Genomic DNA, 17,691 nt, shown 5'->3' with positions numbered 1-17,691 from the left:
CTCAATGTGGTACACACAAGGACACAGGACAGAGGTTGAGTCAACTTTCATCCATTTTGACTGGCTGCACGTGTGATTGAGTTATTGCCACCAACTGTTATGTGCCACAGGTAAGTAACAGGTTCTGTTAATTAAACAAAATTGAGAAGCATCACATGATTTTTCAAAGGGTGCCAATACTTTTACCCGGCCCATTTTTGGAGTTGGGTCTAAAATGATAATGATTTAATTTTTTTTCAATTCTTTTTTGTGTTTTTTTTTTTATTGCAAGCAAAATAAATGAAGCTATTGCTACCAAAGCAATTGTAATTGCAATCATTTTCTGGGAGAAATTGAGGATTATCTGACAAAATTTGCAAGGGTGCCAATACTTTGGCCAGCACTGTATACGAAGCGCCACACCATATGTTTCTATTTGTTATTTTCCAAGTGGTGAGTGCGTAGCTGAGCAACGATTGTAACATCCAAAGTAACGATGTCAGGCTTTCATTGTTGTTTTCTAAAGATTTATTTCAAACACAACTCGGCGACTGCTCGTAAAAGCCGAGCGAGCCCTCCCTTCACTCTCTCTTCCGCGTGATGCGTTCAACTGCATTTGCAGAAAAAAAAAAAACAGTGATCACAATTGCTCACGACCCCTGGTCTAGAAGGTTTACGCAAATGCCTTACAGAAGCGGGGGGCCTTAAACGCACCTTAAACATAATGCGGACAGGTATAAAAATAGTTGGCAAAATGATCTATCCTAATGTACAGTCCCTGACAAAAGTCTTGTTGCTTATCCATTTTGTAGAAACAATTGCTAATAACTTGACTTTTATTTATTCAGCTGGTTTCAGAAATGGCTCATATGAAAGCTAAGAACCTCCCAAATGATGTTGAATGTACAAAAATATATTTGTTTCAATGAAAAAAGATTTATCATTTAATGAAGACATAAGTGTCAAATTTTGGCAAGACTAAAGTTTTGTCGCTTACAGAAAGTAGTGTGAAAATTGAACAAAAAATGTACTTCAAATATAAAAATATGTTACATAACATAAGCGATTTAAGTAGTGGTGCTGTGAGATCCAAATTTAATATTTTGTTTGACTTCCATGGGCTTCGGCAAGGATTCATACAATTTATTGATGAAGTCATCAGGAACATCAAAGAAAGCAGTCTTGAATGCCTTCCAGAGTTCATCAACATTCTTGGGTTTCATCTTCCATGCTTCCTCTTTCATCCTGTTCATGTCTGGTGACTCCGCTGGCCAGTCCTGGATGATCTTGATCTTCTTTGCCTTGAGGAACTTTGAGGTAGAGATTGATGTATGCGATAGAGCACCACCCTGCTGCAGAATTTGTCCCTTTTTATGGTTAGGAATGTAAGAGGTAGCTAAGATTTGTTGATATTTCAGACTATTTATGTTGCCTTCCACCCTGCAGATCTCTCGCACACCCCCATACTGGATGTAACCCCAGACCATGATTTTGCCACCACCAAACTTCACTGTTTTCTGAGTGAATCTCGGTTACATGTGGGCTCCAGTAGGTCCCCTGCAATATTTGCGGCGACTGCGGTGTAATTCAATGGAAGATTCATCTGAAAAATTCAGCTTTTGCCACTTTTCCAGCGTCCATCCTTTTGACAGGCTGTGCGCTTGGCAAATGCCACACTGTTTTTTAATTGTCTTTTGTTTAATGCTGGTTTCCGGGCACTGATTCGACCATGGAGGCCATTTCTAGACAGAATTCGTCAGACTGTTTTGGTTGACACAGGGACTCCATGTGACCAGGTCTCGTGGAGCTCTGCTGCAGTGGAAAAAGATCAAGATCCTCCAGGACTGGCCAGCCCAGTCACTATACATGAACATCATTGAGCATGTCTGGGGTAGGATGAAAGAGGAAGCATGGAAGACGAAACCCAAGACTGTTGATGAACTCTGGAGGCATGCAAGACTGCTTTCTTTGATGTTCCTGATGACTTCATCAATAGATTGTATGAATCATTGCCGGACTGCATGGATGCAGTCCTTCAAGCCCATGGAAGTCATACAAAATGTTAAATTTGGATCTCACAGCACCACTACTTAATTCGCTTATGTTATGTAACATATTTTTGTGTTTGAAGCAAAATTTTTTGTTCAATTTTCACACTACTTTCTGTAGGTGACAAAACTTTTGTCTTGCCAAAATTTGACCTTTATGGTTTCATTAAATGATAAATCTTTTTTCAGTGAAACAAATATATTTTTGTACATTCAACATCATTTGGGAGGGCCTTAGCTTTCGTAAGAGCCATTTCTGAAACCAATTGAATAATTAAAAGTCAGGTTATTAGCAAATGTTTCTACAAAATGGATAAGCGACAAAACTTTTGTCAGGAACTGTAGACGTAGTCTAAACCTGCCGAAACAGATTTCTATATCATCCAAATAATTATTCAAATGGATTGGATGTCAACAGTTGGAAGTTTGTTAATCTGTTTCCTTGTTTTCAGTGTTGTCAGTGGTCATCTGCCAAATAGACTCTGTGGTCACCGTAAAATCAGTTCATTTTTAGAGCAAGTCTGGTTCGTCTATCACCGTCAGTGACAGCCAGTGAGTCAAGCAGCATGTTGCCAGTCGGCGCACTGTACTGTAGTTGCGCTCAGAGGCGACAGCTGACGGAAACAGAAGTGGGCTGTTATTACAATTCTTTCGTCAAACCGACACTCGGGGAATGAGCTGAGACAGCGCGTTTGAACTTTCGAGTGACACCGCACTTGTAGCTGTATTAGGAGGGTCCATTTTGGAGGCCCCGTATGAAGATCATCATGATGTAATAACAGTGTGGTTTGTAAGGGTAAATGGGTAAACACACAGGAAGAGGAAGAAGAGAGATGAGTGGGCCAGTGACCCTGTAGTTGGAGGGCAGCAGCAGGGAAAGGATGGGGGGGGCTGAGATGCGGCGGGCTCTGCCATTGTGTAGCCAGCAGATGCCCGAATGTGACTCACAGCTGGCTAATAACAGAGCCGAAGAGGCAGAGGGCAAGCGTCACAGCTGGGGAGTGAGGCCGTCTGACAGGGGGGCGGAGGGGGGCAGGGCAGGGCCAAGCTGGGACACGAGAGGGTTGAGGCGAGGTGTAGGGGTGGCAGATGGTAAGGGGTGGGGGCACTTTTGTTATGCAGTGAAGGGGACTCGGGAGCGGAGAAGGGGGGGTGACCAGCAGGCTCCTCGGACAGGACTGCTGACGAATGGTGGTGAGTGTGCGCGTGGGGGTTGAATTTGATTTTGGAATCAATGTGACAGATTGGCTGGCTGCCTTTTCACTTTTGAATGGTCTCTCACTGTTTGTAGGGTGTGTTGTTGTACCTTTTCTTCCTCCTCTATTCTTTTGTCCCCTCCTCCCCTCCCCTCTCACGCCTCTTTTGTGTGCTGCTGGATGTTGCCGGACTGCGGAGTCTGGGCCTGCGGACAAATGACAGCTCCTCCCGTTTAAATTGCTTATTTTCCTGGCTGACTTTTCCCTCTTGTTGTCTTTTCTGTCCCTTTAATTGCCCACTCAGCCGCTGTTGTGAGAAGAAGAGTTGCGGTAACCGAAATGAGACGCCCTCTGACCCAGTCATCATTGACAGGTAAGGAACTCCAATATAGTACACAAAGCACATAACGATAAATAATCTCACTTTGGGAGATGTTATGCTTTGCTGTGAATGCTGTACTTGTACTTTGTATATACACACACTCACACATGCATATAAATTAGGGGTGTAACGACGAATCGATCTGGATCGATACATTGATTGGTTAAGTAACGATCCAATCAAAGCGGAAAACCGATCAATATCGTCATCTTTTGGAATGGGTTTCATTCAAATATCTGAAATATTTCAAGAAGAAAATTGTCGAAAACACAAACAATGTCAAACAATTGCCTGGCATTTTTAGACCTTCTGGGTGTCTCATGTTCTTGCTTACTTTGTTGTTGTTCTTCTTCTTCATCGGATGCTTCCGAAAATTGCTACTCCTCCAGTATTTTTAGATATATTTAGATATATTTAGATGGTATATTCTCAAGATGTATACGCATCTATTCCCTCGGACGTACTGTACTTATATAGACCCCAATCACCAACGTCACACAATGACGTGTCGCTGTATTGTGCTGCCATATTGTCCGTCATTGTGTGTCCGTATTCTCAATGGTCTCAATTTATCGTGCAATTCATGGAAGCCCCGATGCTTTCAGACGCTGTAAACTCATTGGATGCGTTGCATAAAAGGCGTTATGTGGAAAAGCTTCGGTCGATCCATTCGCCAGATCCATATTTGATGCCTAAATCGATATTTTTTGACCAGCTGTCTTCGCCGTCTCTGCCTGACATCTGCTACCCTGATATCTACAACTATCTTGTCCGCACAAAATCAGCCTATTCTCACGAAACTTTGGAAAAACTTTAAGAGCAGCACTCTAAGCAACATAACCCCGTGTGACCCTTTACTTCCAATTTTCTAAAATGGCGACAATCAATAAAAAAAAATAGTTGACTGCGATGGCCGACGCTTCAAGGATAGGTGGATATTGGACTATTTCTTCAATAAAATACGCAACAACTGTGTCTGCCTCACTTGCAAAGAGACAGTCGCTGTTTTCAAAGAGTTCGATGTGACGCGATATTACCAAACAAGACACACTGACATGTACAACAACATGACAGGGAAGATACGCAGCGAGAAATTAAAGCAACTTGAAGCTAGTTTAATTTCCCAGCAGCAGTATTCCGCAAGAGCCCGAGTGTCGAAAGAGAACGCCACAAAGGCGAGATTGTTGAAATTATGAATTAACAATAATAATAATAAAGCAAATGTGACACACAGAAGGGCTTTGCTAAAATTTGTTGAAATATATTGTTCTACGTAAATCAGCCAAGGTAGCCCCCCACATTTTTACCACACCCAATCTGGCCCCCCTTGCAAAAAGTTTGGACACCCCTGTTTAACTGATGATACGTAGACGAGGCCAGCTGCTTTCACTTGGTACCAGCTGAATATTATTCAAAAAATAATGATGGCGGAAGAAATAAACATCTTGAATTTGAAACGGTATGTTGTCGGCGATTAGCCTAGCAATGATCTTAATTGTAGTTGTCAGCCCAAAACCCTCTAAATATATATTAAATGCATCGTACCAGGTATAAAATGACTATTACATAGTCTGTGGTGATCGTTTCGTGCCCAGTTTTCTCGTCGAATTGCAGCAGTCCATCTCGCTCTCCTCTTTGGGTCTCTCGGAATACGGTAGAACTTCAAGTCCAACCGCCACACTCGCCTTCACCATTTTGATTATTAATGTTATCGAGCAGAAAAACACGCCGCAATAGGAGGCATGTACGTAGCGGTAATGTGTAAACACGACGAGCTGACGGACAATATGGCGGCTCCAGTCAGGGGGGCGGAGTTGTGACGTCATGTGATTGGGGTCCATACAGGTAGTCTTTGGGTTGCGAACGAGTTTCACAAAGGAGTATATTGCAACTTTTTTTAATAATTAAAGATTTGTCTGCGAGCCAGATGCAGCCAGTGTTGTTAATAACGGTGTTAGAATATAACGGCGTTACTAATGGCGGTATTTTTTTCAGTAGTGAGTAATCTAATTAATTACTTTTCTCATCTTGGCAACGCCGTTACCGTTACTGAGGCGGGAAAGGTGTGCGTTACTATGTGTTACAATGTTGGTTGAATGACATGAGAAAAGTCTGAGAGAGATGGACTCACAGAGACGAGAGAGCGGAGCAGGAGTGGGGAGGAGGCAAGGGAGTTGTGACGCCGTTGCAAACGCGATGCCAGGTGGCTCCAATAATACCTGACAGTAGCCGATAGCGTACAAACTACACAAAATTCTAGCATTAAGTATACTAATATATATATTAGTAGTATAATAATTAATATAATAATTATTATAATAATAATTATTCATTGCCAATCATATTTGTCATAAAGAGTGTCATTTGAAAGCTATTGTCAGTGTAGAATCTGTATTCTGTAGTATTTACTCTACATATTATAATATTAATTCGGAGGTATGTGGGATTAACTCCAGAAATCGTTATTTATATGACAAACATTTAATTTGAAATGTTCACCGGAGGTACGTTCTCTAAACCGCTAACCGAAAGCTTTACACTCCGTAAAAAAAACATTCTTCGTCATTGCTTGTGGTGTCACTAATAGATTTCATTTTTTTTTCGTTAGCAAATGCTCTTAACCAGCTGTTGAGTGTTATTGCATGACTGATTGGAACTGTACTGCATTGTTTCGCCACAGGGTGTGCTGTCATATATTTTATGTTTGGTGTGAAGAAGAAGAAAGTTAAGAGGCATTAGCGGCCTGTTCTCAACTTTTCTCTTGCTCACTGCACTATGGCTGTCATGGAGAGCACGTTCGCTCATGTGTTCGAAATAAACGATAGCCGACGTGCAAAGTAGCAAGTATCCTGTAAAAATAGCGAGCTTAGTGGCATGAAAAACGCGGGAGAGCTAAGTGAGGCTAATGAACAGCTAAGCAGAACGAAGCAATGCTAAACAGAGCTAAGCCAAGCTAAACTGCGCTAAATGAAGCTAAGCGACTGATACTCAGTCCGTCGTCGTGGAACAGTCCATTGTAGTGCGTGTGTGGGGGGGGAGAGATAATATAAATGCAGGATTCAAATGGCTTTCTTTTTTGTTTTGTTATTTGTTTGTTTGGTATGCTGACATCATTATACATGACGAATAGTTGGGGGTTCTGCTGGCTCCGGTGGCCCAAGCCCTTGCTCGTTGGGGCAAGGGCAGCTGGTTGGGGGCCTAAGGCGATCGGCTACTTTGCCTGAATAGTAGATCCGCCTATGGTGACAGTGAACTCATCTTACAATATGCTGCATTTGCACTTGGGCAGAAAAAAAATCTTTCATAAGAAGCTTCAAAAAGCTTTTTAAGACTAAAAAACAGAGTTAAGCCTGTGCTGTTAAGTACTTTTCTTTACAGCGTGAATCCAAACTGTAACCTATTGATACTGCGTTTGTGTTGCATATCATTCAAAGATGGTGCAGGTGTTAGGGTGACCAAACGTCCTCTTTTGCCCGGACAAGTCCTACTTTCACGTAGTGTCCTCGTGGTCCGGGCGGGTTTTATAAATTCATAAAAATGTCCGGTTTTTATGATTTTTTAATGATTTTTCACGGGACCAATTTGAAGAGAATCCCTCTGACCGCTGGGTGGCAGCAGTTGACATGGCTCCTACGAGAATGGAGGGAAGTATTAGTTCTTCTTGTTTTTGTTGGCAGTTTACCCCTATCATGAGGCATTACCGCTATCTACTGGGTTGACGATTTCGCCACAATGGCTGTTTTTTTATTTTATTTTTATGATAAATACGTATATAATGGCAACTGTTGACTTCTGTCCGAGCTTTGACTGTAAAATCCCGTTTGGTGTCGCATTGGCGCGCCGCCGATGATTGTAAACTTTTATAGCAAAGTTTGATTTTTGCCTCAGCTAGCCATCAGTAAGCTAAACCGCGCTAGGCATTATGGGAAACGTAGTTTTGAACTGCTACATTTGGAAACATGCTGATTGAATAGTTTGTCAGTTCATTTCGGTTTTTGTTTGTGTGCAATCTAGAACATTGAATGAGAACATCAATTGAATGGGAATAACAATTTGTCAAGGACAATTGTCGTGATAGTAATTTATAAAAATGTTTAGTTGGCACATAGCCTACTGTGTGTATGTGTATTGACTGGACTACATTTCTATGGGTCTGCATTATATATATATATATATATATATTAGGGTTGTCAAACGATTAAAATTTTTAATCGAGTTAATTACAGCTTAAAAATTAATCGTAATTAATCGCAATTCAAACCATCTATAGAATATGCCATATTTTTCTGTAAATTATATATACATTCTGTAAAATAAATTGTTGGAATGGAAAGATAAGACACAAGATGGATATATACATTCAACTTACGGTACAAAAGGACTGTAGTGGGAAATTTCACTCTATTGTCATTTAAATCTGTCTATGTTGTCCTCACTCCGAAGTGTCTACTTTTTCCAAAGCTAGACAGCTAGTGAACGACGCCTTAATAATTAGACTTCTTCCTTTTTCATCTGATTTACTAATAAAACGGCCTTAAACCATTGTCCTCTTTAGACCGTCGTAAAACTACAAAAAAAAAAGTACACAAGCATTGCATTAGCAACAACGTTAGCTTAGCACGCTAAACAGGTTCACTAAACATAAACAAAAAGCGTCTCATACAAAAAATATAACATTTCGCTTACTAACATAATATGTACATTCTTTACAACCACCATACTTACGGACAAATCTTGTCCAAGGATCATATAAGCACAACATTATCAGCCCGAGACGTCGTGCAGCCATAATGAACTGGAAAGAAAACAATAAACCATGTCGCAAAGCGACCACAAGAGTTCGCTGTTGGACAGCACAAAATGTCTTGCTGTAAAACTTACCAAAAGGCAGAATACTTTCCGAGCGGGACATGTGCGTTAATTGCGTCAAATATTTTAACGTGATTAATTAAAAAAAATAATTACCGCGTGTTAACGCGATAATTTTGACAGCCCTAATATAATATATATATATATTTATATATATATGTGTGTACAAATTTTTTTTAAAGTCATTATTTATTTTTTTTCAAACTGCATTTTTTCATCCAGAGTGAGGGGGCACACTTTAAATATATTGAAGTGATATAGGCATTTTTGAGTGAACTTCGAGTAAAATTCAAGTATCTTGAGGCCGGGCTGAGTGTCCTCTTTTTTAGAAATCAAAATATGGTCACCCTAGCAGGTGTGCCTAACTAAGTTTCCAGTGAGTGCCGTATTTTCATGGATGTCTGTTCAGCTCTCCAGCTACTCAGGACTGGTTGCACCTGAATATCCTCCAAACATACATTAATCTTCATATGAGAAGCATGTGTATGTTTCATAACTGGGCGCAGACTCACACATGTAGTCAATGTTCACCCTGACCGCCACTTATCACACTTTAACCAGCGCACTAATCAGAGTGTGTGAAGGCCCTCACATCCGAGCGATTTGGGGTTTTCACGCGGTCTGTCAGCAGTGATGAATTATCGTAAGTAGGAATACTTTGGTTGTGATGTCATGGACGCATCCTTCGTTGGCTCTCCTCTCCTCCTGCCGCACCTCCTCTGCTTCCGTCTTCAGTCCCACTTTCATAACAATTGTGGAGAAAACACTCACTTCATTTATGTCAAGGACCCTTTTCTTCCCCCTCTCAGTTCAAGCTGGCTGCCTGTTGACAGTGTGTCTCAAAGGAGTTGTGCTCAGGATATTTTTCATATCATGGAAAAACTAGGCTGTTGTCTTTTCACTGTTCCCAGAATGCCTCGGAGCAGCTGCTTTTCTCATTTCCACGTTATTCTCTCGATGTTCCATCCATATATGTTTCCTCCTCGTGTGCCTTAAACTTCAGTTTAACTCTTTCTGGGGCACTCATTTAACTCAGCGGCTGCCATTGACAGTGCAAGACGTTTGATCAATTTTGACTATGAGAGTTTAGCAGCGATTATTCGCTGGTAGTCGCTCCTCCTCCTCTCTTATGGACTGAGCATCAATGGCACTAAAACATGAGCAAACTAGCTTAGGTAAAAAAAAATAAACTACAATTCTATTTATTCATTTAAAAATATTATATAAATAGGCTATACATAATTATATATATTTTTTAATAAAAAATGAAATTTAAAAATGTTCTATTGTTATTAATGCCATTTCATTATTTACCAACTTTATAGTGTTATTTGGGCCATAACCAGAGTGGTTTTTTTTCTCTTTTCATCAAAAATGTCTAAAAATAATGATTCGGGTGATTAAAAAAGAACGATCCAAAATCATCCCGCATTTATTCATTTTAAAATCCTTGAAAGAGACTGAATTGTTATTTAATTAATTAAATTATTTAAGTATCATTAAATAATTAATTCATAATTTAATAAGAATTGAAATAAGAAGTGAAGTAATTTTGACAAACTAAAAGTCATATCAGCTTAATGTTATCCGTGCTGCTACTAAAACTTGGAAAAAAAAAAAAAAATGACTTTAAAAAAATTTTCACTCGCATATTTGAAACTTTTAAACAAATTATGTCACAATGAAAAAATTAGTGTCTCTAAAACAGTCACGGATATCTACCTCATAACTATCGCTTAATTGTATTTTTTTCTTACTGTCGCATTTTCCCCAATATTTTAGATGGTAAATAATCGATCCAAACAAAGAAAAATTGGGGGAAAAAAACGTTTAAAAGTGTAAATATATGAAAAAGAACATTTCGACCACTCCGTGAGGTCTGCGATTTCTGCATCGCGACCCTTGTTATATATTATCATGTTTCACCCATAAAATCCCCCCAAAATCCGTCTGTGTCCATTCACAGCTGTGCCTTGACACTCAGTGATACATGCTACATGGAGTTTTTGGATCAAAAAGAGGTAATTACACGATAATATCTCATTAAAATCATGTCGTCTTTAATTATGCTCTCTCATGCTCTTACCTACAGTTTCACTGTTTAAAAAAAAAAGTTTATTTTATTTTATTTTTTAAATGCCCTCGTGTTCAAAAAATTTCCTTCCCCCAGAAAATTGAGATTTTAAGCTTTCCAATGATGTATAAAACGTGCATATCGGACAATTTTGAAATTTGGCCAAATTGGGGGTCTCAGAGCGGAACTTCAAGTCACCTGAGGGTTTTCCGCCATATATATGTATGTCGCGGAAAACATAGAAAAGACTTAAAAAGCAGTTTCTGCTCTTGCACTCCTCTTTAAAAGAAACTGCTGTATTTTAAGCCAAAAGAACTGTTGTGTTCGATAGAACAATATGTCTATATGCTGCTATAGCAGATTCATGGTGCATTAAGCCCCCAAACTATTTTTAATTTGTCTGTCTTACCCTGGAAACCCCCGTTTACAGTTGTCATATAGCCGCTTTTGTTTCACCCTAGCCATAAGAAGCTTAGTAATTGTATTTATTATTCAAAATGTCTGTCATTTTTAGTTTAGACTCATTAATCAATGTCTAATATATCGGTTTAAAAAACAAAACAAAAAAAACGACTTTAAAAAAATGATTCACTCGCACTTTTAAACAAATTACGTCACAATGAAAAAAAAACGGTGTCTGTAAATAAGTCACGGATATCTACCTCATAACTATCGCTTAATTGATTGTTTATTTGATGATTATTTATATGATTGATCAGTTAATTGTTAGATAATATTCGATCCAAAAAAAGAAAAATTGAAAAAAAAAAAAAAACATTTAAAAGGGTAAATTTTAGGGCTGTCAAACGATTAAAATTTTTAATTGAGTTAATTACAGCTTTAAATTAATTAATCGTAATTAATCGCAATTCAAGCCACCAATAAAATATGCCATAATTTTCTGTAGATTATTGTTGGAATGGAAAGATAAGACACAGGACAGATATATACATTCAACATACGGTACATAAGTACTGTATTTGTTTATTATAACAATAAATCAACAAGACGGCATTAACATTATTAACATTGTGTAAAAGCGATCCATGGATAGAAAGACTTGTAGCTCTTAAAAGATAAATGTTAGTACAAGTTATAGAAATGTTATATTAAAACCCCTCTTAAGCTACGTTCATACTACAGGTCTTAATGCACGAATCCTATTTTTTGTCATATCCGTTTTTTTGGCGTGCCCGTTCAGACTGCCTTTATCCATTGAGACCGTTCAAGTATTACGCATGCGCACTAATTCGCAGTCCGACACCCGCTAAGCAAGAAGACCCGCATGCGGAGAACCATCAAAACAAATGACAGACGTCATCCGTCACTCCAGGGATATCATATTTTGCTTTTCAAAAGGTGGACACAAATAACAGACATAAATAATCCCCGTTTAGGCAAATATTCAAAGTTTATATGGATCGATAGCATGCACGCACTGTCCGTGCACGTCACACACACATACGGGCAGTTTGTCCCGACTCTCGGCCGTGGAGGCAATGTTGAAATATTGCTCACTTGGAACAGAGAGAAAACTGAGCATTCTCAGGCTTATCCTCAACCCATTTTTATTTTTTATGACTGTTGTCAAGTTCAGCTCTTCCTCAAAAGCCGTGTTCACTGCAAGCTAGGCGCTAATAACGCACAGGTGCATCGCTACGGTAACGACTCTCTCGCTATTTGATGACGTAATTGCTGCATGAAATCCGATTTGCGGGACTGGACAGTACAGACCGCTGCGACAGTCTGGAAAAATGTGGCCCGGATCGGATTTAGACCACATACGAAAGTGACCCAGATCGGATTTGAAATGGTCCCGTTCTATGCGACTTGTCACGTTCAGACCGTCAAGTTAATGCCTCACTCGAGTCGGAAAAACACGAAAAAATCGGATTCGTGCATTAAGACCTGTAGTATGAACGTAGCCTTAATGTTTTCGTTTTATTAAAATTTGTAAAATTTTCAATCAAAAAATAAACTAGTAGCTCGCCATTGTTGATGTCAATAATTACACCATGCTCTCTCGTGATACTAACCCATAAAATCAGTTGGACCCTGGCGCCAGCAGAGGGCGCCAAACAGAAAGAAACAAGTTACAAGCGGACATTACACTGTACTATCATTTTAATATGTTTGAGCGGGGCCATGTGCGTTAATTGCGTCAAATATTTCAACGTGATTAATTTAAAAAATTAATTACCGTCCGTTAATGCGATAATTTTCACAGCCCTAGTAAATATATGAAAAAGCAAATCTCGACCACTCTTTGATGTCTGCGATTTCTGCATCGCGACTCTTGTTATATTACCATGTTTCACCAATGAAATCCCCCCAAAATGCGGCTGTGATACACTCTACATGGAATTTTTGGATCGAAACAACAATTTCTCATTAAAATCAAGTCGTCTTTAATTATGCTCTGTCATGCTCTTATCTACAGTTAGGGTTTCGCTGTTTAAAAAAAAAAAGTTAAAAAAAAAAAAAAAAGCCCTCCTGTCCAAAATTTTTCTTCCCCCAAGAAAATGGAGATTTTAAGCTTTCCAATGATGTATCACACATGCATATCGGACAATTTTGAAATTTGGCCAAATTGGGGGTCTCAGAGCGGAACTTCAAGTCAAGGGTTTTCCGCCATACATACATATATATATATATATATATATATGTATATATACTAGGGCTGTCAAAATTATCGCGTTAACGCGCGGTAATTAATTTTTTGAATTAATCACGTTAAAATATTTGACGCAATTAGCGCACATGTCCCGCTCAGACAGTATTCTGCCTTTTGGTAAGTTTTACAGCAAGGCTTTTTGTGCTGTCTAACAGCGAACTCTTGTGGTCGCTTTGCGACATGGTTTATTTTTTTCTTGCCAGTTCAATATGGCTGCACGACGTCTCGGGCTGATGCCTACGTTGTAATGTTGTGCTTATATGATCCTTGGACAAGATTTGTCCGTAAGTATGCTTGTTGTAAAGAATGTACATATTATGTTAGTAAGCGAAATGTTCTATTTTATGAGACGCTTTTTGTTTATGTTTAGTGAACCTGTATAGCGTGCTAAGCTAACATTGTTGCTAATGCAATGCTTGTGTACTTTTTTTTTGTAGTTTTACGACGGTCTAAAGAGGACAATGGTTTGAGGCCATTTTATTAATAAATCAGATGAAAAAGGAAGAAGTCTAATTATTAAGGCATCGTTCACTAGCTGTCTAGCTTTGGAAAAAGTAGACGCTTTGGAGTGAGGACAGCATTGACAGATTTAAATGGCAGTAGAGTGAAATGCCCACTACAGTCCTTATGTACCGTATGTACAGTGGGGAGAACAAGTATTTGATACACTGCCATTGGGAAAACCCATTGGCAGTGTATCAAATACTTGTTCTCCCCACTGTATATATCCATCTTGTGTCTTATCTTTCCATTCTACCAATTTATTTTACAGAATATATATATAATTTACAGAGAAATATGGCATATTTTATAGATGGTTTGAATTGCGATTAATTGCGATTAATTAATTTTTAAGCTGTAACTCGATTAAAAATTTTAATCGTTTGACAGCCCTAATATATACACATACATACTACATTCTGTATTATACTTATTATAATTAAAGTCACCTGAGGGTTTTCCGCCATATATATATAGACATACTGTACATACTACATTCTGTATGATATATGGCTGAAAACACTCAGGTGACTTGAAGTTCTGCTCTGAGACCCCCAATTTGGCCACATTTCGAAATTGTCCGATATGCATGTGTGATACATAGTTGGAAATCTTAAAATCTCAATTTTCTGGGGGAAGAAAAATTTTGAACAGGAGGGCATTTAAAAAAAAACTTTTTAAACAGTAAAAGCCTTACTGGAGGCGAGAGCACGCGAGAGCAGAATTAAAGACGCCACGATTTTAACGAGATATTATCGCGTACCTGCCTTGTTTCTGTCCAAAAACTCCATGTAGCATGTAGCATCGAGTGTCAAGACACAGCTGTGAACGGCAACAGCCAGATTTTTTGGGGGATTTTATGGTGATATAACAAGGGTCGCGATGCAGAAATCGCAGACAACAAGGAGTGGTTGAGATTTTCTTTTTCATACAGTTACACTTTTAAACGTTATTTTTCTATTTTTCTTTGTTTGGATTGATTATTTATCATCTAAAATATCGGGGAAAATGCGACAGTAACAAGAAAAATACAATTAAGCGATAGTTATGAGATAGATATCCGTGACTTTTTTACAGACGCCATTTTTTTCTTTGTGACATAATTTGTTTAAAAGTTTAAAATATGTGAGTGAATAATTTTATAAAGTCGTTTTCTTCTTTTAAAATGAAATATGAGACATCAATTAATAATTCGTTAATTATAATTAATAATTTGTTTAATGATTTGTTTTATGGCTGGGTTGAAACGAAAGCGGTTGCGCGACGTCTGTAAACGGGGGTTTCCAGGGTAAAACAGACAAATTAAAAATAGTGTGGTGGCTTAATGCGCCATGAATGTGCTATGGCAGCATATAGACATATTATTCTATCAAACACAACAGTTCTTTTGGCTTAAAATACAGCAGTTTATTTTAAAAAGGAGTGCAAGAGCCAAAACTGCTTTTTCAGTCTTGTCGGTGTTTTCCGCCATACATTAATACTGCATGCATAATTATAATTGAGACCTGCCATCTAGTACATATCTGGCCATACTTGTACGAACGATAGCAAACATTAATACAGTGACCCAACATGTGATGTCTATTTAAATGACCAAAAATCAACACTCTCCCTATAACGGTTTAAGGAACTCCTAAGCTTTCTGCAAGGAGGACCAATCAAATATTCCCTACTTCCACTGCAAGCGTGAGTAGTGCGATTGCAAGGACTGATATGAACGGAATCGTTGACCTCTGCTCCTTTCTAATCGCACAGGGAACATCCTGTCCTGGTGGGGGTCTCTCCCTCTTGACTACCCCGCAAAATTATCCCCTCAGGGAGCAGCCCATTAGGAGCTAGTTATTTTCTGATAAGCCAAGAGAATTTTGTGTGGTCCGTTTTTGTTTTACGGTTTATGCATTTCCTCATTCCAGTAAGTGTCTTAACAGCATGCATGGTTAAAAAAAAGTGTAAATGTCGGCAGTTTGTTCACGAACACAAACAAAGGTGTGTTTTCACGTGAATGTTTTTGGAACCTCACATGTTTATTTATGTATATGAATGTATGTGCAATCGTATATGTGTCTCAGTGACCCCTAGGCTGACCTTTTCCCCCAGTCACTGCTTGTGTCTTAAATTATTCATGTGTGTGTGTGTGTTCTTATTGGAAGGGGGGTGTAGTCTCTTTCTGTGGTTCCAGTAATCAGCCTCCTGCTCCCAGCCCCAACACCTGTTCTCCAATTAACATGCAGCACGCGGGGGCCCGTTCGCTTACTATACTTGTCAAGTTCAAATATGAACCCTGAGGTAGACATTTATAATATTACTAGGGTTGTTCCGATCATGTTTTTTTGCTCCCGATCCGATCCCGATCGTTTTAGTTTAAGTATCTGCCGATCCCGATATTTCCCGATCCGATTGCTTTTTTTGCTCCCGATTCAATTCCAATCATTCCTGATAATTTTTCCCCGATCATATACATTTTGGCAATGCATGAAGAAAAAAATGAATAAAACTCGGACGAATATATACATTCAACTTACAGTACATAAGTACTGTATTTGTTTATTATGACAATAAATCCTCAAGATGGCATTTACATTATTAACATTCTTTCTGTGAGAGGGATCCACGGATAGAAAGACTTGTAATTCTTAAAGGATAAATGTGACTTTGCATATTGTGACTAAATATTGCCATCTAGTGTATTTGTTGAGCTTTCAGTAAATGATACTGTAGCCATTTAACTGTTCTGCCCAAATGCATGATGGGAAGTGCAACCATGACTGTGCGTAGTACCAATTGATATATCTTCTCTGCGTTGGGAAATAACTTGTTATGAAAAAGATCAACTACTACCATTCTTCCCCACATTGCTTCCCACAATATTTCTAATTGTTGAGAGAGGGATTGTAAGGCTTTAGCCAAATAAAATAAGGCTCCAAAGGCTGTCAAAATTCTCTCTAATCATTATACACTGCGTTTAGCTCTATATATTGGTAAAACGGCGCCTTTATAGATTGAATGCGACAATGCTTGAGTGGGTCGTGCAGCGCATGCGTTAATTATGTAACGTGATTAATTGAGAGAAAATAATTACCGCTGTTAACACAATAAATTTGATAGCCCTACTTTAAGCCAAAACTACTCTGGATGAGTGTAAGACATTTTGTCTGTAACGGTATATACAATTAGAAAACGAATTTAAAAACAAAACAAAAAACATATATAAAAAAACAGGCATGTCCGATATTTTTTTGCTGATTCCAAAGGCTGCCAAAATTCATTCTACTCATTTTACGCTGCGCTTTAGCTCTATATATAGGTAAAACGACGCCATTACAGATTGAACGCGACAATGCGTGAGAGGGTCGTGCAGCGCATGCGTTAATTGTGTTAAATATTTTACCGTGATTCATTAAAAAAAAAAAATTACTACCGTTAACGCGATAAATTTGATAGCCCTACTTTAAGCTAAAACTAAAGACTCTGGATGAGTGTAAGACATTTTGTTTGTAACGTTAAATACAATCAGAAAACGATTTAATAAAAAAAAAATTAATTTGAAAAAGGCATGTCCGATATTTTTTTGCCGATTCTGATACTTTGAAAATGACGTGATCGGACCCGATCGATCGGCATCGGGACATCTTTAAATATGACCCAAAATAAGGAGAAAAGCTGAAAAGTTGAAAAGCTTGCAAGGAGAAGGAGGAAGCTATATAAGCTTCCGCAATCGTTCTAAAAAATAAATAAATAAATAAATAAATAAAAAACTCCACCTCTTTTTATTTTTTTACTTTTTTTCCCCTTTTTTCCTCCCTTTCCCTTGTTTCTGCCTTCTCCCATCTCAACTTCTGCACTCCTTTTCTTATCTCCGACACCCCGACATGCTCTTACACGCCACTTCACCTTCTATTACCTAATTTCCTTTCTTTTTCCATTGAGTAAGCATCTCGGCAAACACCCCTCCCTTTTGGTTTGGCCTG

The 17,691-nt window shown here is 38.6% G+C and overlaps 1 protein-coding gene across 4 annotated transcripts in view; it reads left to right on the top strand.

Annotated features, from left to right (window-relative positions):
* Positions 1–17,691, top strand: part of ebf2 (EBF transcription factor 2) — a 107,454-nt gene that overhangs the window by 29,077 nt on the left and 60,686 nt on the right. For all 4 annotated transcript variants that reach the window (XM_057832241.1, XM_057832239.1, XM_057832240.1 and 1 more), the window contains exon 6: positions 3,528–3,596. In XM_057832241.1, coding sequence (XP_057688224.1) covers positions 3,528–3,596 — 69 coding nt within the window. The remainder of the gene's footprint in view (positions 1–3,527; positions 3,597–17,691) is intronic.

Source organism: Corythoichthys intestinalis, chromosome 3 (assembly GCF_030265065.1).
Source record: "Corythoichthys intestinalis isolate RoL2023-P3 chromosome 3, ASM3026506v1, whole genome shotgun sequence".
NCBI classification, from domain to species: Eukaryota; Metazoa; Chordata; class Actinopteri; order Syngnathiformes; family Syngnathidae; genus Corythoichthys; species Corythoichthys intestinalis.
The sequence above is the reverse complement of the archived record's forward strand: the minus strand, read 5'-3'. Positions and strand labels throughout refer to the sequence as shown.